This window comes from Rutilus rutilus (genome assembly GCF_951802725.1).
Source record: "Rutilus rutilus genome assembly, chromosome: 11".
Taxonomy (NCBI): Eukaryota; Metazoa; Chordata; class Actinopteri; order Cypriniformes; family Leuciscidae; genus Rutilus; species Rutilus rutilus.
In genome coordinates this window covers 6361576-6385882 of record NC_140216.1, presented here as the reverse complement: position 1 = coordinate 6385882, position 24307 = coordinate 6361576, and the positions used below count along the sequence as shown (strand labels likewise).

At 38.8% G+C, this 24307-nt stretch overlaps 1 protein-coding gene across 3 annotated transcripts in view; it reads left to right on the top strand.

The window, feature by feature from the left end:
- Positions 1-24307, top strand: part of phf14 (PHD finger protein 14) — an 81098-nt gene that overhangs the window by 22185 nt on the left and 34606 nt on the right. For 2 of the 3 annotated variants that reach the window (XM_084422606.1, XM_084422608.1), the window contains exons 8-14: positions 5706-5870; positions 5972-6242; positions 7176-7282; positions 9940-10035; positions 15757-15863; positions 16079-16210; positions 17430-17592. In XM_084422606.1, coding sequence (XP_084278732.1) covers positions 5706-5870; positions 5972-6242; positions 7176-7282; positions 9940-10035; positions 15757-15863; positions 16079-16210; positions 17430-17592 — 1041 coding nt within the window. The remainder of the gene's footprint in view (positions 1-5705; positions 5871-5971; positions 6243-7175; positions 7283-9939; positions 10036-15756; positions 15864-16078; positions 16211-17429; positions 17593-24307) is intronic. The other variant, XM_084422607.1, reaches the window with a different exon arrangement.

Here is a 24307-nt window from a genome sequence, read left to right as displayed (position 1 = left end):
TGTTGGGCTGACTGACGTTTGTGGAATACAAAGGTATCCTGGCCACTCTTTGTACTATAATGAAAGTGGATGATTACAGGGTAACCAAGCTCTAAAAGGACAAAAAGCACCATGAAAAATCATAAAGGTAGTCCATGTGACTTATATATGGTACAGGTGCTATTTTCCAACCCTTCTGAAGCCATTTGATTGCTTAATTATGTAGCAGATTCATGAACAAATCATTCTTTTGAGCATGATCTTTTCAGTGAAATGAATGATTAATTCATGAATCTGACGGATTCGGTTCTCAAGTTTGACTCGATTAGCAGTGGTTAATAGAGGTTACTGGAGAGGGATATTATCAGTGAATAGCCTAACTTAAATGCCAGTTTGTCGCACAAAACTGAATGGTTTCAAAAATGTGAAGTATAGGATACAAATCATGGAATATTATTATTATTATTTTGATACCTTTATGATGCTTTTGTATCCTTTTCGAAGCTTGAAAGCTCTAGTTACCAATTCATAATCAAAAAATAAATACATTTCTTCTCTTTTGTTCCACGGAACAAAGTCATACGGAATTGTGTGAACTTTTAAATGGACTATCCCTTATCCTCTAGATTCTGATTCTCTGTGAACACGTGCATGTTTGAACTTCAAATGCAGGAGTTTATCAAATAGATGCACATAAGCATAGGAAGAGGGCTCAGAGCACAAGGCCAGCCAGTCGAACAAATTCCCAGCCCGTGGTCACAGACCATCAGCCTCATGGCTCAAATATTCAGTCCATATTGGAGAAGCACATGATGGTGGCGTTCAGTGCAGATAAACACTGGCGAAAAGTGCCTACTCACTGCAATCCACTTAATCCAGTCAGCTGTGCAAAGGGCCTCATATCAACAGGTGAGTGGGCTGATAGCATCCAGCGAGACACCTTAAGCCTAAACGATTCCGTGGTTTGACGGTGAAATGGCTGTGCTTCCATCTGCCCTCGAGGGAGGGGTTGAAATGCTATGCGTGTGACGAGGAGATGTAACCAGGGAGGAGAAACTTGCTGCTGACGTCTCCGCTGCAGAGATTTGAAACTGCTGAAACAGGTTGACATTGTTCTAAGGTTCCCTCCTTTTCTGAAAAATGCTGTTTCTGAGAAAGGCAGTCCACTTCCATTCCTGGAAAAAATCCTGCCAGCCTTACATCAGTCATTGTCTTGCCCCTCGGCTTCAGCTCCCTCATTCTCTGCAAAATGTACTTGTCCTTTAAAAGAGAGGGGAATTTTTACAGGCCTTTTGTGACCAGCTATTTATCACGGCTATCAGAGAATGCACAGACACTGGTGGTCTATAAAAACGTGGAGTGCTGGGCATCATTATCACAACAGCAAGAATGCGTCAGCCTGTAATTCAGAAGATACTACCATTTTCTCCATAATCAAATTGTACGTTAAAATGATCAGGTGTGTGAGCACACAAGCACTCAAAATAAAACCTGCAGCAATTGTCTAAGTTAAAGGGATACTCCACTTTTTTGGAAATAGGCTCATTTTACAACTCACCCGGAGTTAAACAGTTGTGTTTTACCGTTTTCGAATCCATTCAGCCGATCTCCGGGTCTGGCGGTACCACTTTTAGCATAGCTTAGCATAGATCATTGAATCGGACAAGACCATTAGCATCTCTCTCAAAAAAAATTACCAGTATTAGAGTGAATAAGCTAAAGTTCAGACAATGTTCCATCGTCCCTCCCACACTAAAAGTATTGTTATTAAGTAACAAGTAAATACGATGAACAAGTACCTCATTAAAGGAGAACTCCGGTCAATTTTAACATTGAGCTAATTTTTTTGTAAATCTGGAGTGCTGTCAATACAGAGAACAACGACAAAAATCGGTGTTGCCTACACCGTGTTATCCTCTTTTTAAAATTTGCACCCTGTTGACTTCAATGGGGCAAGTTTTAAACCTGCTTTTAGCCTCTTAACATCCTTGATGTGTCATTACAAGTGCACAGGTCATGTGAGTGATTCCTTCGGAGTGAACGCGGGTGAATCTGACTGCAGTAGATGTGAAAGATATTAATAAAAATGATGTTATTTCAGCCAGCGCACATACCTGTATTTACATCCTGTTTTCGGTCGAAGCCCATAGTAATTGATTGTCGAGTTCACACGCATAGGTTTAGTTACCTATGATCACGCGCGTGAACTCGACAATCGATTACTATGGACTTCGACTGAAAATAGGATGTAAATACAGGTATGTGCGCTGGCTGAAATAACATCATTTTTATTAATATCTTTCACATCTACTGCAGTCAGATTCACCTGTGATCACTCTGAAGGAATCACTCACATGGCTGGGCACTTGTAATGACACATCAAGGATGTTAAGAGGCTAAAAGCAGGTTTAAAACTTGCCCCATTGAAGATTTTCAGCAGCCATTACTCTAGTCTTCAGTGTCACATGATCCTTCATAAGTCATTCTAATATGCAGATTTTTGGCCTCTACTTCATATAATTGTGCAGACCGTTATGCATTTTTTCAGGATTATTTCATGAATAGAAAGTTCAATAGAACAGCATTGATTTGAAATAGAAATCTTATCTTATTTTATAATGTTATAAATTTTTTACTGTCACTTTTGATTCATTTAATGTATCCTAGCTATAAAAATGTATTCCTCAAACAATACACTCAAAACTCAAAATGTTTAACTGTATGGTATGCATCATACAGTATGAAAATGCATTAATATGATATTACACGGATTATATTTTACACCAGACTTACCACGCAAAACTTTCACACAATAAAGGGCCAAACACCTGGTCACTTCATGCTTTTCTGAAAAGACCAGGTGTAAATGCCTTACGATTTAAATCCGATCACTCAAACCACTTCAGGAGGAGGTTTGAAATGCGTTCCAAACGAAACTGGACAAGTGTTAATGCATCTGGTTGTTGAAACCACATATGCAAATTGTATTCCTCCCAAAATTGTAAAAAAATTAAACGTGTGAGAACGTGTTATAGGCTACCGGAACACACATCGCATTCACCACACATATGGCCCGTTGCATATGAATTGTCGAGCAATATCTCTTCAGCAAGCCGACATCTAAACTGCCGCAAATTAAACAGAAATTCTGCATCGGATCCTGAAGCTTAACACTCAGTCATCTTCATTAATCGTACCACTGGTGATGCTACTCTCTCTCCTATTGCAGTCTTTGATCTTGAAATTGGGTGATAAATAAAATACAGTGCATATCTGTTGCTTTCGTCGGACTTGTGGACTTGACTTGACTTTTGCGGAGACATATTTTTGTGGCCGAGTGTAAATGGAACAGTTTTAACAAATCAGATAACTATCCGGTCAGTAAAAATGCATGAAGTGACCAGGTGCAAACAGCCCCAAAATATAACGTCGTCTTGTTTTACAGTGGCTGTGTATACACATCATCCAATCAGAATCTTGAATCACTTAGATACAGTGATTAACTGTCACGCAAGCGTATCAGACGTTTCATAATCTTATCAACACAATTGCTACACGTGTTTTTGTTTTCAGAATTATTAATGAGAAGTTGTCATTCATCACTGACTTTACTTTTTCTTGTTTCATCAAGCTAATGGCGCTTTTCCACTGCATGGTACGGCACGGTTCGGCTCGGTACGGTTCGACTCGGCGCGGAACGGTTCGGCTCGCTTTGCTTTTCCACTGCGTGGTACGACTCGACTCGGTACGGCACGGTTCGGTTCGCTTTAGCTCGGTTGCTTTTCCATTGCAGTTAGTACCGCTTCAAACTGGGAGGGACTGATCGTTATAGTTGCCGCCTCTACTGCCATGACATCATCGTAAACGCGCCACATTTCAAACGCACAACACAGGGGATAGTGCTCTTGATTCTCGGCATGTGGATGTTTTTAAATTAAATTAAATGTTCTTATAATGGTTTACTATATGGAAGGAACATTCTTAACGTGTAATTAAACGTTGCGTTCATATTCTGGGCTGATTTTTTTGTACATAGCATAGCCTACTTTGTTATGATTTTAGTATCATAATGGTAAATAAATGCACGCACAATTATCCGTGAACTTGAATCTTTACAAATAGAGAGTCTAGGCCTAATATACTGTTTTAAACTATAGCCTACTGCCATTAAAAACGCGCATTTAGTTAATGTTATGTTATTTTTTTCCATCTGCCTATGTTGATTATGAAAAGTGAACAGCATGAGTAGAGAGACATGGAGCGAGTCAGACATCATTTTGACCACTTCATTAAGTTTTGTTTTGTAGAAAACCTTTCTTTAAAGTGAATTTCGTTTTGTATAAATTGTATCTTAATTTTAACAATTTTTTCAATAGACAATTGAATCATTGAGGCCCCCGAGCGGTCACTTGCATTGTACGTTAACTGGAGCGCATCACATCCTCAAATACACAAAGCTTGAAATGTCTTTAAACGAAATAATTCAAAACAAAAATAAATAGGCTACTCTCTTATGTAATCCATTATGTGCATTTCTCTCTATAGGCGCGTTTACTACGAATATGGCGATCGTCAACTTCATCTTTGCCATGCACAGACACTGACAGAAAACACTATTTTATAAATAAAAATCAGTGCACGCGTTTTAATAAAATTAAAACGTTTTAACTTAAAACTAATTGTGATCATTAAAATAATTGAATATTAAATATTTTGTGGCCAAGTTTTGCTCATTTATTAATAGTAGGCTATATATATAGGCTATAGGCCTAATTTTATTAAATTGAACAAGCGCAAAATTCAGCATTAAATCAAATATTCAAAAAGACTTAATAATAATGTTATTTCAACATAATATCTCGTTATTTCGACATAATGTGCGTGCAACAAGCAAGATGTGCATTTGTAAATCCGGGGACGCGTGCACATGATTTTTATTTATAAAATAGTGTTTTCTGTCAGTGTCTGGCAAAGATGAAGTTGACGATCGCCATATTCGTAGTAAACGCGCCTATAGAGAGAAATAACATTATTATTAAGTCTTTTTGAATATTTGATTGAATGCTGAATTTTGCGCTTGTTCAATTTAATAAAATTAAAACTTTAATTGTGATCATTAAAATAATTGAATATTAAATATTTTGTGTTCAAGTTTTGCTCATTTATTAATAATAATAATAATAATAATAATAATATTTTATATATATATACACACATATGTGTGTGTGTGCCCTCAGCACATGCATTAAAAATTATCCGGCGCCGCCCCTGACTGCAAGAAACAACAGTTTGCAAGAAACTTTTTAACTGCAAGAAACTACTGCGTTGGCTGTTGTCTACTGGCTATTTAAATCTAGCGGGTTTGTCTCGTGCATGGTCTCGTGTCGCAAATACAATGACACTGGTAGTGACGATTCTGTCTGACCAATCAGTGATCTTCAGTGTTTTCACGTCACATTTTAGTACCGGTACGGTACGCTTGGAACCTCAACAGAGGTGGTACCATTTAAAGCGAGCCGTACCGTACCGTACCATGCAGTGGAAATGCGCCATAAGTGAGCCGTACCGAACCGAGCCGTACCGTACCATGCAGTGGAAAAGCGCCAAAGCGTGCCGTACCGAACCGAGCCGTACCGTACCATGCAGTGGAAAAGCGCCATAAGGTTCAAGATTTAAGCTCTCTTGGGTCTGTATCTACACTAGTCATGATCCATTTTCACCCACAGGACATTGCAGATCCCTTCTTTGCATACTGCAAGCAGCACGCAGACCGCTTTGACAGGAAATGGAAAAGGAAGAACTACCTGGCCCTGCAGTCCTATTGCAAAGTGTCTTTGCAGGAAAGAGAGAAGCAACTTACACCTGAAGCTCAGGTCAGATTTACCGCTCAGGTCAGATTTACCATCTGGACACATTCTTCCACACGTGAGACAGTCTTGTGAATGATCAATCATCATTTCTTTTTAAATGTTTATGGTTTCCTGACCCCTAGGCTCGAATAACCACACGACTCCAGCAGTACAGAGCGAAAGCAGAGCTGTCTCGAAACACTCGACCGCAGGCGTGGGTCCCCCGAGAGAAGCTTCCCCGACCGCTCACCTCTAGTGCATCAGCCATTCGTAAGCTGATGCGTAAAGCCGAGCTCATGGGTATCAGCACAGACATCTTCCCCGTGGACACATCTGATACCAGCGCAAGTGTAGATGGACGGCGTAAACATAAGCAGCCTGCCCTCACGGCAGACTTTGTTAACTACTACCTAGGTTAGTGGGTTTGGTTTCTCATTTGCTAATTCAAATTATTAAAAGTCCTCCTGTAGTCAATAATTTCATCCCTTAAAACGTTTGATGTTTGATCATCAAAATTAGTTTTTTCCATGAAAAAAATGTCTTCATGCCTTAAAAAAAGCTTAATTTTTTAACTCTACACCCTTGCCTCATTTAGTATATGTGGTTCTATGAATATGCAAATTATCCCCGCCTCCACTCACTCACACCAGCTCAGAGATCCACTTGTTGACGATCACACGTTGAACTGATTGGTTACAAGGTAGTTTGTGACGTCAGAAACACCAGCAATTTCAAAACGTGTTTTGGATTCTGTCTTTGGTTCACTGCAGTTTTAAAGAGAAAATACTCAGCAATGTTGTTGACTTTGCACATGGTTTTTCTTAAATCATATTAAAAACACCACATAGACATATAAACAACATTTTAAAGCTTGATTTTCACCACAGGGGGACTTTAAGTAGAAATAACTCATCGGGCCTATGACCTATTTTTCGAGAAACGGCATTTCTCAATCTGCTTTTTTCTTTTTAATGGATGGAACAAGCGTTGATGCATTTGTAGCATGTAGCTTACTGTCCCTAACACACTTGAATCTGTCTGCAGAACCGTAGGCGGTATCAGACAGTGAGCGCGAGACATGCATCCCGCTCTGTAGCCTTGTAGCTAGGCACTTGCCCTCCAAATGAGTGATGTTAAGAGCAGATGTGTGGAGTAACCTTGGGCACACACTCCATTAGGTTCCAGCAGGAGGCCTATCCTCTATAAGTGCACTTTCTCTCCCTCTTTTTTTTTTTCCCCCAACGTTCCTCTTTTTTCACGCTTTGTCCCTCAGTCTTCTTTTGATATACTTTTTCCTGTACTCTGATAGCAATCTCAGTATCGATTTGTTTGTCTTTTGGTATTCAGAGCGGAACATGAGGATGATTCAGATCCAGGACAACATCGTGGAGCAGAAGAACCTCAAAGACAAGCTGGAGAGTGAGCAGGAGAAGCTGCACATGGAGTATGATAAGGTCTGCCTATTGTTGACACTCCAGGCTCTCGCTAGCATCTGTTTTGTACATTAGCGCTTGTCTTGTTTGGGCTATTGGTGCTTAAGAAGAGGCAAGCACACCAGGAAATAATGACGCACCGCTGGAATATTATCCCAAGAGCGTAACTCCTGAACAGCTACTAAATAATGCCAATTATGCTTCAGTCTTTCAATTTACTATGCAACTGTGAAATCTCCTTTTAAGCTACTTTGTTCCAGACCAACTGCAGAGAGTAATAAAAAAGCAGATCCTGCTAAGATCCTGTATAACACAAGGTCATGTTTGTTAACAGAACATTTGATGACAAAAACTGGTAGTGAATAACATTTTTGTTAACTAAAATAAAAATTTAGCAAAAGACCGATTTCTCTAAAATAAAAAAAACAAAAATGACCAAGAGCCATTTGAATAGTTTTTGGTTAATAACACTGGTTGGTAAGCAATAAATAAATAAATAAATAAAACAATGAGGAAAAAAAGACTGCAAAACAGCCAACTACTCTTTTTCCAAAATAAACAAATAATAAAAATAAAAATATATTTATGAACAATTAAACTAAAACGAAACAAAATCCAAACTCGTGAATTTGATTTAAAACCCCATGTATGGTATAACAGCAGCTAACGTTTTGTGCTGCTTTATTTATTTGCCAACGACCCTCAATCCTTCTAAACATGATCTCTTGAAGCAGATTTGGGTAGATGGTGTTTTCTCATTTGTCCCAATGAGGACTAGAGTGAAGGCGAGAAGTTGGAGTTAATGTGGCGTCTAGTCTTTCTGTGCCACATGTATTAAGCGGTATTAATGGAGTGTGTGTTGTTAATTATGGCACTCAACATGCATTAGCACAATGCCGGCCTTGGAGAGAGATCCTGAGGAAATAAACATCTGTGGAAAGCTGACTGCTTATTCACAAAAGTTGTCTAAAGCAGTGGTCTGAGTCATCTTAAAATTGTGTCTAATAATCCTGAATTATATAGTATGTTACATAGTTTTTTGCTTTTAGTTTGATTGGTGGGTTTGATATTTTTGACATTGTATTATTGCAAACTGCTTAACGTTTGTGTCACCAACAAGAGAATATTAGTGTTAGCGTATGGTGTTTATTATCACTGTATGTAGGTGATGACTTCAAGATTCATTATAGTAACAGGTATGAGTTTTTATATAAAAGTAATGGTATATCTAAATATATTATTATTATTTGTGCTGTATATTCAAAAAAATTCATAACCATGTGTTTTTTTTGCATTATCTTTTTCTTTCTTTCTTGGAACTGGAAAAGGATGCATTTCTTTATCCTGTGGAACACCAGATGTTTTTAAAAATGTTTGGACCCCAGTGTTCTTTAAAATATGTTTGACAGAGAAAATAAAAACATAAAAAATTATGACAATGTTTATTTTAGAGTGAAATGGTGCCCAAAGACATGTAGGGGCCACTCTATATAGGCTTAAACTTTAGCCGCTTTTCCACCATCGGCCAAAGCGGTTCTAAGAACATGGAACGTTTCCAGTTATATTTCCACTTGAGCTTGGTTCGGACCATCACGGTTACAATCCGCTCTCGGTCCGAAATACTCAGCACAGTGTAACCGCGCTGAACTGTGCTGGTAAGAGTGCGTGTAGTGACATCGCCACTTACGATTGGTCAGTTGTCTGTTGCCTGCCTACTAGTTTCTCTGTTTCTCTGTAGCTGGCCAAGCATGCTATTTGATAGATGTTAACACAAGTTAATAATTAAATGAAAAGAAATATCTGATCATCCTCCATAACACGGCCGCTATTTACATCTCATACCGTCTGTAAATTATCGTGTTACTAAGGCAACGACTGACGCATTTGTATTACATAAAAAAATGTTACTGGCTGGGCCGGATCGGCACAGAATGGAACCGTTAAGTTATGAGAATGGTTTGGCTCGGCGGTGGAAAAACAGCTTTTTTTATTAATAGATTTTTTGTAAAAAAAAAAAATCAATTAATGATATGCAACCATATAAATAGTTAAATTATTATGTGTTGGACCCCGCTGTGCCATCAGTATAAATCTGGAGTGTGTGTCGGAGAGGAGACAGTTTTAAATGTTAGCTCAAGCTTCCCCACGTGGAGCCTCATCTTCACAGAAAGCGGAGATAAGGATGGCTCTCTTTAGTTTCGTTTCACATACCCATAATAACTTCACCTCTCCACTGTTTCCTCTCATCATCGTCTTTATCAAACGCCTGCCTGACGCTTATCTACTGTCTGGAGCTGAGAGTGGCCCCTACACGGCGAAATGCCACAGCGGTGCGTGTATGTGCGAGAAAGAGAAATGTAGACGCAGGAAGTGTAATGGAATATTTCATGGTGTGCTGGGCTCTGAATCTGTTAAAAGTAGAAAATGGTATTTTTTTTTGTGTGAGGGTGTTTTGATTGGTAGCGTTTGTTGCTTGCCTGAAATCAACCTGTTTTTTTTGTTTTTTGTGTAACGCACTAAAAACGTGTTTGTGTATTAGTCATTCAGATGTTCACAGGTTTGTGTACGCCTTTGGATTTGTACACGTTAGTCCGTGCGTGTGCGCTAACAGACAGAGCTGGCCAACTTGTCCTTGTCTTATCTTATCTCCCGCCTTGCCGCGGTTTTATCTGCCACAGCTGTGCGAGTCTCTGGAGGACCTGCAGAATGTCAATGGCCAGCTGAGGACCGAGGGCCAAGCCATATGGAGCATGATGGGGGGGATCCTTGGACAGGTACGGCTTACCTTCAACCGCCTCATTCTTTCTCTCCCCTGTCCATCTTCATTCCGTCTCTCTCCGCCCCATCCCATCCTTGATCCAGCTGTACGCCTCATCTATCACAGCTCCAGTGAGCTTACATCCCGCCCTGATACAAACTGCGTGCTTCAAGTGCTCTGATCAGGCTGGGATGCTTTAAAGGGCCCATATTTTACACTTTCATAGCCTTTTTTTCCCCCCGAATACCATTTTAAATGTTATTCAAGGTCTTACAACATTCAAAGTATTTATTTTTTTAGTTTTCCATAAACATTTTCCACACTGATGAACATTAAGTATCATCAAAAGACTAACAAATATAAGCTTTTTATTTTTTTACCTTTATGGTCTCAAATTCATAAAACTATGTTTACATGTTGACACCTAAAAATAATAATGTAATATTTATATCTTTGTTACAAAATTGGTTTAGTTCACCCAAAAATGAAAATTATCCCATAATTTACCCACCCTCGAGCCATCCTAGGTGTATATGACTTTCTTCTTTCAGCCAAACACAATCGGTGTTATATTAAAAAATATCCTGGCTCTTCCAAGCTTTATAATGGGAGTGAGTAGCGCCTGAGTGTTTGAAGCCAAAAAAAGCGCATATACAATGAAAGTCATAAACACCTAGGATGGCTTGAAGGTGAGTAAATTATGGGATATTTTTCATTTTTGGGTGAACTAACCCTTTAACAGCTATCCTGAAACAACCTGGCTAATGCTTTCACTTGATCTACTGGCATAGTGCACACAAAGCATAACTTTTATTGCTGCTTAGTATCCATAAACGGACATTAATGGCCGTAAATTTTAACATTATATGTCTGCACGGTGAATCACACTCTTTTTTTTGAAAGCTATATTGTGCATTACAGCTTATTAACCTCCAGTTAATAAAATGTGAAGTAAATTGAGTCAATATCTCTTTGGCTCATGGACTTTCTCAGTTTTGGTCTTCAATGCAGACACTTTGGGTGCTCAGACGCAACACATGGATCTAGCAGTTGGAGCGTATTGTTGGCAGAATTCGTCTTAGACTTCACAGTGAAAAGAGTGTAAAGAGAACAGAAATCTTCTCCCTGGATTTTTTGCACCTGGGTAATGAGCTGTGATTGAAAGAAATCTAGATTGTAGGCAGCACCCCACTGGGTAGACAGCGTTGAGGTAATTCTCTTCGCTGTAATGGGCCTCCTGTTTGCGAAATTCTTTCATTTGCGCTAACTGATTGACCTGTCATTGGCCATGCACTCAGCCCTGACTCTGTAGCTAAAAGTCCCCTGCTCACTATGGCAACCACATCACCAAGGTGCGTCGCCATGGGTGACGGTCACTTAATGAGTGCGAAAATGTGAAGGTCTGAAATGTTCCGTAGATCTCTCTTTTTGTCTAAATAACAGTCTGTACTTAGAATGCCATTTAGCAGGATATGCCCTGAAACAAAAATGTCACCGGCAACAGCAACCGTGAAAGGAATTGTAAGGATTCTGGGTTTTGAAACGTTCGCAAAGTTTGTCGGAAAAGTTTTGTTGGAGCTAAACGGTGCTCAATTTCATGCAGTGTGTATGTGGAGAATTAGCGTAGACTAGGCTACAGGGCCACACACAGAGTGAAAGGTTGTCAGTAAGGAGGTATCGCCAGTCCCTCTGTGTTTTGTCACCATTTTAATCACTATGATACACCCAGGAAGAATGAATTTGATGAGATTGCCTCCCCAGAATGAATATGAAAGTCCACTCTTCCCCTAGATAACCTAAAACCGCAACAATCAGAACTGCAGCTCACGTCGTTATCTCGCTTCTGATACAACGACAAAACATTTAAAAGGCGTTCATTTGCATGCACCCATGCGCACTTGTTTAAAACTTAATTTGCGTTGAATAACTGGTTACCCAGCTTAGAGAGTGTGTAAGATGGTTAATTAAAAGGATCTCTTAAAATGTCCTCTCGGCAGATAAATGCTGCAATAATGGAGCAAGGAGGTAGAAGGAGGCGAGGAGAGCCGAGTGGTCTGGAAAAGAGTGAGCCAGTGAATCTGCAATGATGGTCATAAATCACATAATTAGAAAACGCACGCCGCTTAAGTAGCAACATCAGTCAAGGCGCCCCGCTCCTTTGTGTCATCTATCTACTACATTTTCGTTCCCTATCAGTCATTGGTGTCTGCACATAACCCTCAAATTATTGATGTTCTCAGGAGAGCGTCTCATCTCTCGTGCCACCTTGGGTGAGGGAGAACTCACACTGGTACACTTTGAAAGGGGGCATGAATGTTTCTTCGGTAGCTTATCACCTTCGCAAACTTGAGGTCGCACCAAGTATGAATTTGTTCCCGTAAACAATATGACCTTTTATAAATTTACGTTGAGTCTGAAATATTTTGTTTGTTTTTTTCTTCCTGAAATTGACAAATTCTGCTTTGGACATGAAAAAAAAAAAGATTGTATTATAATACCTTAAAAAAGTCAGTTCACCCTAAAAAGAAAATTGTCATTAAATACTCACCCTCATGTCGTTCCAAACCCGTATGACTTCTGAACACAAATCAAGATCTTTTTGATGACATCTGAGAGCTCTCTGTCCCTCCGTTGACAGCTACGCAACTACCACTTTGACGCTTCAAAAAGGTCATAAAGAGATTGTAAAAGTAATCCATATGAATTGAGCAGTTTAGTCCAATTTTTCTGAAGAGGCACAATCAATTTATATGGTGAACATTGAATTTAGGCTTTTATTCACATATAAACATTCATCAACTCGGAAGCTCAAGCATGTTGGCTTGATGTACGAGAACCAATGAGGTTCACTCATGTGTGTTGGCCACAACATTTGAGCTTCCACAAGAACCAATGAAGTTAATTCTCGTGTTACGCAGCACATTTGAGCTTTTACAAGAAGTTTGTTCTTGCGCGACAAGCAGGTTCGGTTGAGCTTCTGTTTATGTTCACTGATTAATATTTATGTCAATAAAAGCCTAAATTAAATCTGTTCATCATATAAAGCGATCGTTGCTTTTCACTCCACTCGATTCTGGATATCTTCAGTCCTCTCGGCAGATAAATTCTGCAATAATGGAGCGAGGAGGTAGGAGGCGGGCGGCTCTTTATGAACTTTTTAAAGCGTCAAAGTGGTAGTTGCGTAGCTGTCAATGGAGGGACAGAAAGCTCTCAGATTTCATCAAAAAGATCTTCATTTGTGTTCCGAACATGAACAGAAGTCTTACGGGTTTAGAAAGCATGAGGGTGAGTCATTAATGACAGAATTTAAATTTTTGGGTGAACTATCCCTTTAAATTACAGAAAACTAGTTAACGGTGCTTTCTAATACAATTGCTGAAGGAGTTACTGCAAATTTGACATCTTTCTCTTGAATCAACTGACAGCATAATCAATATAGGCTAAACTAAAATATTGTAGTTTTTATTCACCACTATAGAAATTTACCCATCTATGACGACTACGCTTTGAAGAACCCTGGAAATGTAAAACGATTCATTGGTGTGCGAAATTATTTGCAACGATTTTATACGTGTCCTTTAGTTACATCTTAACGCACGCTTCAACAATATCAAATCGAACAAATAAGACTGAATGATTCATATACAAATCAAACTGATCTGGTTCTTGACATGTAAACAAGCTGTTATTTGCGAACGAGTTCTTTCACAGTTTTGGATGTTCTTATTTAAAACCGGTAAAACTCAGAAGGTGATGACACACAAAAAACCAAGCACATTAACAAAAAAATAATAATAGTGCTGAATAATAATTTAAAGTAATTTTATCAATCCAAAATATTGTAGTAATTTTTCTTGTTCAGAAGTCAAATATTCCATTTAGATTATCTAAACTTTTTCAAAAAATGACAATTTTAGCACTGGACTTGAAAAAGATTGGTGTAAAATTTTAGTATTTGTGTCCTTCAGTTGCATCTTAATGCATGCTTCAACAATGATAATGAATCTGACAAAAATCTGAATCACAAATCAGGCTGAATGATTCATACACAATTCAAACTGATCTGGTTCTTGATATGATGTGAAGATTAAGCTGTTATTTACTATATCCATATCTAAACTAGCACATCAACAAAAATGCACTACTCTATGAATAATATTATGACATATTATGACATTGACATTTTGTTGTGTTGCTTTATCGGGACGTCAAATATTTCATTCAGATATCTGAACTTTTTCAGAGAATGATGAAATTCAGTTGTGGACTCAAATGTGAATTCGGTAACAATTTACAGACAAGGAAAACATTACTCACTAAGCTATTTAGATGCTGTTCTCTAATTGCTGTTTTAGTCATGTTTAGAAATAGCTTGTTTTTTGTTAAATGAAATATTCGATGTGGACACCATGTGTTAAAACGTCATTGTGGACTCCCCAAGCAAATTGTGTGAGTTATATGACCCCTCTCAGGGTACCATTGGGATTCTCCACAATCTCAGCAAGACTGCAAAGTCTATCTGTCTGGCTCCCTCAGCAGATGGCCAACCGCCTGTTCGGGCTGTTCTGTGAGGCTTTTTTCTTTCTTTTTCTTTTTTTGGTTTTTGTTTTGTTTTGTCCTTAGTCAAACACCTTTATTCTCCAAGTAATATTCCCACTGAAATGTGGGATGTGGAGTGAGGGACTGGCCACAGTAATCCAGAGTTTGCAGGATGTGAAACCTGGTATCTCCTCGCTCAGCTCTCCGGCCTGTTATAATCCCGGCGGTGCAGTGGAGAGGGACCGTCACCATGGGCACACTGAACTGAGCACGCTCAGATTAGAAAGCCTCTAGAGAGAAGCTGCTCTGTGTTGCTGTGCGACCGGTTCCTACTAGATAATTTTTCTAATTAACCTGGTCGGAAAAGATGCAACGCAGATGTAGAGACAGAAAATAGAAAAACTTATTTTTTTTTCTTTCTTTCCTGGCCACTGTTCTCTCTCCAAACCCCATCTTTAGAAGTAACTTTCAAGAGAAACTCTTAATTAAACTGTTTTACATAATATTTTTTGTCTTGTTTATATCTCTACATAAAATGTCTCACCCTAGTGACCCTTATTTTCTTTGCTGAATGAAAGTAGTCATAGTCACTCTTCAGGTGTCTGTAAGATCTAGCTTATGCTTTCTTTCATTTCCCTTTAAAAATAAACAGAAAATTAAATAGTTTTCAGTGTACTGACAGGAATGTCAAGTGATCTTGTTTGGCCAAAAATGCATTTTTATTAGGAAGGTTACATATAGAGGAAACGAGAGAAAAACAGACTTAAACTGATTGATTTTCTATGCCAAGAACAGCATCAAACAGAAATGCAAAAATAATTCCCAAATGCTCCGGCCAGCTTTCATTGTCACAAACCCATTGTTTATTGAATTAATTGCATTTGTTTAGGCTAATAAACACTAGTTTAATAGAGGCTACATATCAAAGAAAAGTCTCTTCAAAATCATCAAAAACAATTTTTAGAACCAATGTTTCACTCTAAAATATTTAATTGCATTTAATTTTCAAATTTGTTTAATAGTGTAAGCAACCACCCAGAACACCTTTGCAACTTTATGGCACTACCCTGGCAAACACTTAACACATCTTTAGACAATAACTTTCTCAAGTTAAGATGGTCTAGTTTAATATTATCACTGAATAATTTGGTGTGTCTTTGAAATGTGGATGAATTTCATTGTTCTGCTTTATTTGCAGAAATTGAACTCTCCTGCAGTTCTGAAAGCTCCCAAAGAGAGAAAGCCAAGCAAGAAAGAGGGTGGATCACCAGGGAAGTCGTCAAACCTCCCAGCTATGCTCTACAGGTCAGCTTGCGGCCAATAAAGGGTGCCAACAGGTCATTTATGACACCTGGGCAGTGCTATTGTAATATCATTTTTAAACGTTGACCTAGAGTTCATAAAATATTATGCACTGAAAGACAGGAAAAGTGTGAAAAGATATCTTGGCTTAAAAAGTAAATGCTTTAATGTGGCTGTGTGCTGTAAATAAGAAACGGTTTCATGTTCTGCATGTGCAGCTGTGGGATCTGTAAGAAAAACCAAGACCAGCATCTTTTACTGCTATGTGACACCTGTAAGCTGCATTACCATCTGGGCTGTCTGGACCCACCTCTCACACGCATGCCGAAGAAGACCAAAAACAGCTACTGGTGAGAACAGGACTGGGAGAGGGAATTGAAATGTGATTACATTTCTTCTGGAAGTGCTTACGCCTCTTATAACTCCAGAGCAGGGTTTCTAATAAATAATAATTATAAAACTGTTAACTGTTAAAATAAGAAAAATTAAAACAATCAAAATAAAATACTTACTAATATTCTACTAATATATACTATACTATACTATATATACTAATATAAAAAAGATATTTAGAAAATATTTAATTATTTACCTGTGACCATTAGCCAACATTAGAAATTAATTGAAGTCAATTATTGAAATATTGACTTAAAATCATAGGCCGTACTTCAAGTAAATATTTAAGGTCAAAGGAGTTTACCTTAAAAACGCTTGGGATTCTCTGCTCTGAAGGAAACAAATAAAGTGTAAAACTTTGACAGTTCACTTCTTCTTCTTTTTTATCTTGGGCTGTCAATTGGTTAAAAATTCTAATCAAATTACATGATAAATTAATACATGGGTCTGAGAGCAAGATTAATTGCAGAGGATTTTTATTACATTTTTGTTATAATTAATCACTAAATTAACATGTTAAGTTGACAGCCCTATTATTTTTTTTAATGTCTATAGCAAAATAAAAATGCAGTTTCAAATTCTAAGAGTGTTTTTCCACTTGTAGTGTTTCATAAAGTCCCTCCATGTTTACTTTCATAAGGTTATACTAACTGTCACTTTCAAAATTTATGTGGAGCTCCACAGTTGCATGCGTGAGCGTTTCTGTGTTTTGTTTATTTGTCAAGCTGAGCCCAATGCTTTCGCTGCTGATTCGAGTAATTCATTTAATCCATGAATAAGAAAGCGTGATGTCGTTCCGGTCTGCTGGGTGGAAATTAGAAAGCATTCGAAAGATAAAATTGTGTAGGGGGCCAAGTCGTACCTAATTACTGGCAACTGCCTGCCCCTGAGACAGTAATACTGTATAATCAAAAAGCTTTTCCCGCACTAAAGAATTTGACTATTCCTTCAATTTTAGATATTGTTTGTGCGGGATACTTAACATCCCTTTTGTTAGAATGAATATGACACGTCTGCTTCCAATGGAAAAACATGGGCAAGGACCTTGAAAGCCACTCTCTCATCTCAAAGATTTCTCCATACTGAGAAATCAATAAGGTTAAATGAAAGCAAAAGAATACCTGACTCCTCTCTCTCTCTCTCTCGTTCTGTCTCTCGCTCATCCTTTTCCAGGCAGTGCTCTGAGTGCGACCAGGCCAGCAGTGATGAGGCTGACATCGCCATGGAGACGCTGCCGGATGGAACCAAAAGGTCCAGGAGGCAGATCAAGGGACCAATCAAATTTATCCCTCAAGAAATGAGCCCAGAGCCCAAGAAGCTTCAAGTGAGAGGGACTGTGAGTTTGAGCATATCATGAGCATCATCATATCACTGATATTGAAATTGTGGTGCCAAATCTGGATGGCTTTCGCAGATTTCCACTATTTCCGCCTAAAGAAAAAGTTGATTCTCTAACCACAGACTACTAATAATGCTTCACAATATTAATTACATCTTCAAAGTCTCTAAAATGAAAACATGGCCCAGTTCTGAGAGAGACTCACAAATCCATTAGAAATTGTTGGTGTAAAATGGGAATTACTTGGCTCAAGGGACTACTACTACTACTAGTACTGTTTACTAGATCATTTTAAGCTTTGTCTAGCTCTTCCTGATTGGTGGTTTAAATCTAGCTGTTGTTTTAGGTGGAAGAGTCATTCATTGACTTGAAATTGATTCTCTGCTCCTCATGTAAAACAGATAATTGACCTGTTCTTTAGTCTCTTGAGCTTTCACAGAGGTTATTGGTGTAAGTCACTGCTAGCCTTGTTGATTACTATATCATATTGAATTGTTTTATAAAATCACCTTGAAACTGATACAGGCATAATTAAGCCATCAGTAAAAAACCCTTTGGGACTGCTCCTTAGCATTTCAGTTTTATTTGAACATTAGCATTTAGAATTGTCACTAATACTTGATGAGCTGCCTTGCTGCCTACTCCCTACAAAGGCAGCAGCCTTCAAAGATAGCATCCTAACCTCAGAAGTGACTGATTTGGAACACTGACACAAATAGTGCTACGTCTTGACTTAAATTTGATTCTAGTACAGTTTGATATTAACATGTTGCTAAGCTAACAACACAATACTGAAGACTATATACATACCAAGACTGATCTAACTTATTACTATGAATGAGAGAAAACGCAATATGGTCCTGGAGCTTAAGCTTGCATGCTTGACTGTCAAGAACCAATGATTGTTATTCTTCCATGTTGCGCATCAAGCAAGTACAGTTGAGCTTCCATTTACCATATTTGAGCGATCTATGTATGTTCACTGACCTGTTTATATTTGAATAAAAGCCTAAATTACATCTGCTCATCATATAAAGGGATCATGTCTCTTCAGACAATTTGTATTAAACCACTCGATTCATATGGATTTATTTCACAATGTCTTTATGAATATTTTGAACCATCAAAGCTTTGGGTGAATAGACTTCTCTATTCACAGAAATCTCTCATTTAATCAATTTGTTTCATTTAAAATATCTTCATTCGTGTTTTGGAGATGAACGAAAGTCTTATGTGTTTGGAACGACATGAGAGTGAGTAATTGATGATAGAATTTTCTAGAACCAACCCTTTAACCCTTAAGATGTGGTCACATTTGCAGTTGTTTGTCGAAATCTAGTCATTTCAATAAGAATGCGACTAGGAATGTAGCATGAGAGTGAACATTTTCCCACCCAGATTTCATAATGAGTTCAAGCTGGTCTTCTGGATTCGCCGATTTGAATAACAGAAAGCTGTTTGGTTTGAAAGGGATTTCAGTGCGAGCTGTGCCTCACACAACACTACACTATTGACAATAAACAATGGACTTTTTTTGCCAAATGTGTAGCTTGCCTATGATTCCTTAAAATGCTGCCTTTGTAGGCAGCTCACTGTGTTTTGGAACGGAGCGATTATTTTATTGTCTATTGAATGATCAGGCTTGTGCACACACTACTTCTAGCTGTAGAAGCTGAGCAATGCTTTGAAGTGTGAGGGTAGGGGTGTGTGTGCTTTCTCAGACTTGAGATAGGGCTTGTCTTTCAGGCTCTCCATGGCTTCCACTTATCACTGTCCAGCATTCTCTGATCCTGCGATAGTGCTCCGGCAGCCCGGCTCCCTTAAGGATGACAAAAGATATCCATCGGAGAAACAACAAGCTCTCCAGCCCTCCTTCATTTTGTCTTTTTCAACCTTTTGTTTTAAAGATTAGTCAATAAACCTCTCCCTGCCAGCTTTTAAATCGAATTAGAAAGTAAAGCGCAATTTTAGATGGCTTCTGCAGCACTGCAGCCGCTCGCCTTGGCTGATGGCTGTCAAAGTAGCTCACATGAAGGTAAAAGGAATGACTTCCGGACGTTGTTTTTGTTTGCTGTATTCACGTGTGTGAGTGTGTGCTTGCGTATCCCAGGCAGGGTTAATGCGTTTTCCCTTTAGTCTCTGAGACGCGTGCCCAGAAGTGAGGCGAAGGCTTCAGTGGAGAGCAGCTGGATTAAAAGGCTTTTATTTTTCTCTCTCTTCTGTAACTCCGGCTAAACTCCACCAGAGAAAGATGCTTCATTGCAGAATTTATCTTCACTTGCACTCCAGAGTGTGGCAGCAGCTGAAAGGAGTCCTGCTTTGCATTTTTAATGCCCTTAACCAGCCGGTGTGGTGGTGGCAAGCCTTTGTAAAGCTGTGTTCTGATTTATCACGGCTAGCTAATCAACCCCCCCGCCCCCCCGCCATTCCTTCCGTTCAGGAGTCAGTGGTGTTCGGATGCGCTAATGTGCCGCACTTCTCCAGGGCCACTGAGGACCGGCCCTCCTGCACAACTGAAATGGCTCTCATGACTGGTGCACACTGAGATTTTGTTGTGACTCTTTATTGAAAAGATTTCTGCATTATTTGATAGAATGAGGGAATTGGAAATGTTGCTATGATTAGTGGAGTTTGATAAAACAAGGGTCACTTTTCATCCACATCTTCTAAAGAGACACGATCAATTTATCTGATGAACAGATTGAATTTAGGCTTGTATTCACATAAAAACATTCATCAACTCACACATTAGTTGTGGTAAACGGAAGCTCATACACGTTTGCTTGAAGTGCGAGAACCAATGAGGTTCATTTTCCTGTAATGCAGCACGTTTGAGCTTCCACAAGAACCAATGAGGTTTTGACTTACTTTAATGGAGGGATTGTGCGATACCTAGAGACCAGAATATCATAGAGCCTTAGAATTGAGCTCTTTAGACTTGGCCTATTAAGTAACCACTAGCAACCATCCAGAACACCCTAGAAACCACATTGCAATGCCCTGGCAACCACCCACAACAAGAAGAATTTAGTTTTATGGGACAGGCACCACTGCAATTAAATCTAGTGCAATTATATATTTTTATTATTTATACTATTTTAATTTTTGCGACCAAATAGTCCTATAGTGTTGTGAACTTTGTAGCAAACAATTGTTTTCTGATCAAACATGTATTTGATTATTAGTTAACATGTTTGTCCTGGATTGTAAGCCATTAGTCTTCTTTGAATTACCGCAGTAGGCTACTCTTTGTTACGGTGCCTTTGTATGCACCAGTAGTTTTTCAATCTTGTGAAAATTGATTCTATGTTTTTTTTTAAAGATGCATCATTGTGAGGTGTTTAATTAGAAAGTACTTTTTTTTCCACAGAGTCATCTTGACTCTTCTAAGTGTAGATTTTTGTTTATGTCAGCCCATCACCATGTCTACAATACTTTAGCGTTACGTAGAGGCTCTCGGCGCAGAGGACCACTGATCTAGCCTTTTATAGATTACCTTAATCGAGTCTGCCGTAATGAAGGAATAATGAAATAAATGAGTGCCTTTGTTTGGTGCCACCATCGAGGGAGAAATGGCAGAGGCATTTAAGTGCCAATTGGCAGTGTGGAAGCAGTTAGCATTTATAATGATAAGTGTTCCATCTGCTGTGTGGTGGCAAGCCAAAGGCGACAGATGGAATTGTTTTCACAATCTGTTTAAATATGTTGTCGTTTTTTCTTCCCTTTTTAAAAAGGCCCAGCTTGGCACACTCGTGCGCCCGTTTGCATTAAGGTGGAGATGTTTGATTTGATTCGTGCAGTGCTGCTGTTGTTTTTCTCATGTTTATCAGCGTCTGATGGAGATGAAGAGTTGATCCAACGATGGTAGACAAGAAAAACCTGAGTGCAAAAAGTGTCTCTAGTGGCGAACAGAAGAGCGCACTGTGGAGAATGACTTTGGATACTCCATCTTGGTTCATGGCACACACAAAAATCCAATTTAAACCGCAAGGGTTGACCCAATTGCGGAATGGCCTTATATCTGGATAGAGAGGGGCATCGGTTAGGGCTGTGGTCTGGGCTCTAAACAAAGGGATTGAATCTCTCTGTCACACAAGGGGGAGTCGGACTGAATGAGAGATTTGGATTAGAGAGGAGCACCACTGTTTGACATCTGTAGAAGCTACAGTGAGCCGCGAGTCACCAGCTGCTCTGCGTGAGCTGTTTACTCATGGAGAGCGTTAAACTTTGTTCTGTTCAGCTTACTGCCACATGGCTTGAACAACACATTACAATCCAACTGAGCGGCTTTTCAAATCTCATTTTACTTTTTACTCCTTTTTTTTTTTTTTTGTAATAAAGCCCTGAAGTGCAAAGTTAAGGAAAGCTTATTTCAGTTTCTGTTTTGCTACCTGCATCCAAATATGCCTCCTCCCTGGTATATATAGTAAGCAAAAAACAGTACATGAAATTAGTAGCGTGTCCGAATTCGTAGAATTAACAAAACCATGAAGTGAACTGTTCAAAATCCCATTGCAGTAAATGATTTTATCCCTTAAAGGGATACTCCACTTTTTTCGGAAATATGCTCATTTTACAACTCCCCCAGAGTTAAACAGATGAGTTTTACCGTTTTAGAATCCATTCAGCCGAACTCCGGGTCTGACGGTACCACTTTTAGCATAGCTTAGCACAGATCATTGATTCAGACGAGTCCAGTAGCATTTCTTTCAAAATGACCAAAGAGTTTCAATATTTTTCCTATTTAAAACTTGACTCTTCTGTAGTTAAACCGTGTACTAAGATCGACGGAAAATGAAAAGTTGCGATTTTCTAAGCCTATATGGCTAGGAAGGAACTACTCTCATTCCGGCGTAATAATCAAGGAACTGTGCGGCCGTAACATGGGTGCAGCAGGCGTAGTGATATGACGCAGCGCCTAAAAATAGTCCCCAGCTCGGTAACTTCTTCCAACGTGACCGGGACTAAGTTTGTCTAACCTATTAGACCTATTTTCAGGCGCTGCGTCATATCATTACGCCTGCTGCACCCATGTTACGGCCGCACAGTTCCTTGATTATTACGCCGGAATGAGAGTAGTTCCTAGCCATATAGGCTTAGAAAATCGCAACTTTTCATTTTCCGTCGATCTTAGTACACGGTTTAACTACAGAAGAGTCAAGTTTTAAATAGGAAAAATATTGAAACTCTTTGGTCATTTTGAAAGAAATGCTACTGGACTCGTCTGAATCAATGATCTGTGCTAAGCTATGCTAAAAGTGGTACCGTCAGACCCGGAGTTCGGCTGAATGGATTCTAAAACGGTAAAACTCAACTGTTTAACTCTGGGGGAGTTGTAAAATGAGCATATTTCCGAAAAAAGTGGAGTATCCCTTTAAAACTCATCTTTGATAACCACTTTGACATATTTAAAGGTTTTTTCCTGTGAAAGTAATTTCTTCATGCCTTAAAATAGCTTGAATGTAACTCTTACACCCTTGTTTATTTTTGTATACACCGATCCATGAATTTTCTAATTAGTCCCCGCCTCCACCCAATCACACAAGCTTGGACTACCTGATCCACTCTGTCAGCTGTAGTAAACGCTACACGATGGCAAGTGGAAATATTGGTTTAATTCAGCCATGTGTTTTTGAACCAGAAACTAATTCAGAAGAAGAGGAAGAGCAAATTATACAGGCATGCCCAGTTCTACGGGGGTTCTTGAGGGTTTTAAGAATCCACAAACGAAAGCAAGAGAACCCTCAGTTGATACTGTAATAATATCATAGTGACGAAACCTATTGGGTAAACGGTCCAGTGAAATGTCAAATGTTTCTATTTTTAGCTCTGGCTAAACAAGCTCTGGCATCAACAAAAGTTTATGAATCTTACACGTTTTTTCCATCAAGATAATTTACACAGATGAACACAACTTTTATTAATTTTGAAGCCTAAATGCAGTCGCGAAAAGTAAAAAGCTAAAGGTAGGCTATAAACGGTCCCACGACTTCAACGTCACCACTTCCAACAACACTTTCAGTAAAACATTTTCCCAGAAAGTTTGAGTTAGAATAGTTTATAAGAGCACAATTATAAGCACAAAGTGGACTGGGCTTACGTGTTCGGCGTGATGACGTTTAATGTCCCCGACATCCTCTGTAGTCCCATTTAGTGGGGTAATACTGATGTATTTTATGTCATAGAATAAAACGTCAACATATCTTGAGCTGTGTTGACCACAGACCTTATTTCAGCCATTTAACCAAAAACCCATTGACTTCAGGACGATGGAAACGAAAGTGCTAAAATGCTAACTTGTTTCCGTTTTTTCCTACAAATTTACGTCATACCTGCACCACTCTACATTGTGGCTACAAAAAACGAAATGGTTCTCATTATAATTAGCGAAGTCATCTGTGCTGTATGCTAAGTGTGTCGCATTGCACTTTTAACGGATGGACTTCTTATTTCTATTTTTGACGCACTGCACAGTTACTCCAGTAACATTGTTATTCTTTTAGAAAATAACTTGACTATTACATCAAAACTTACTTGCAATGTTTCTGGTCTGCTTATTTAAATTCTAAATTGTCTTATAAATTCTACATTGTGTAAGCTTTTTTCCACTACTCTTAACATAGCCCATATACAGTCAATGTAGTATGAAACTATTTTTGAGCTTGAAGTTGATCGGTCTTTTCTGAATGTGAACAGTCTGAGTTGACGTCGT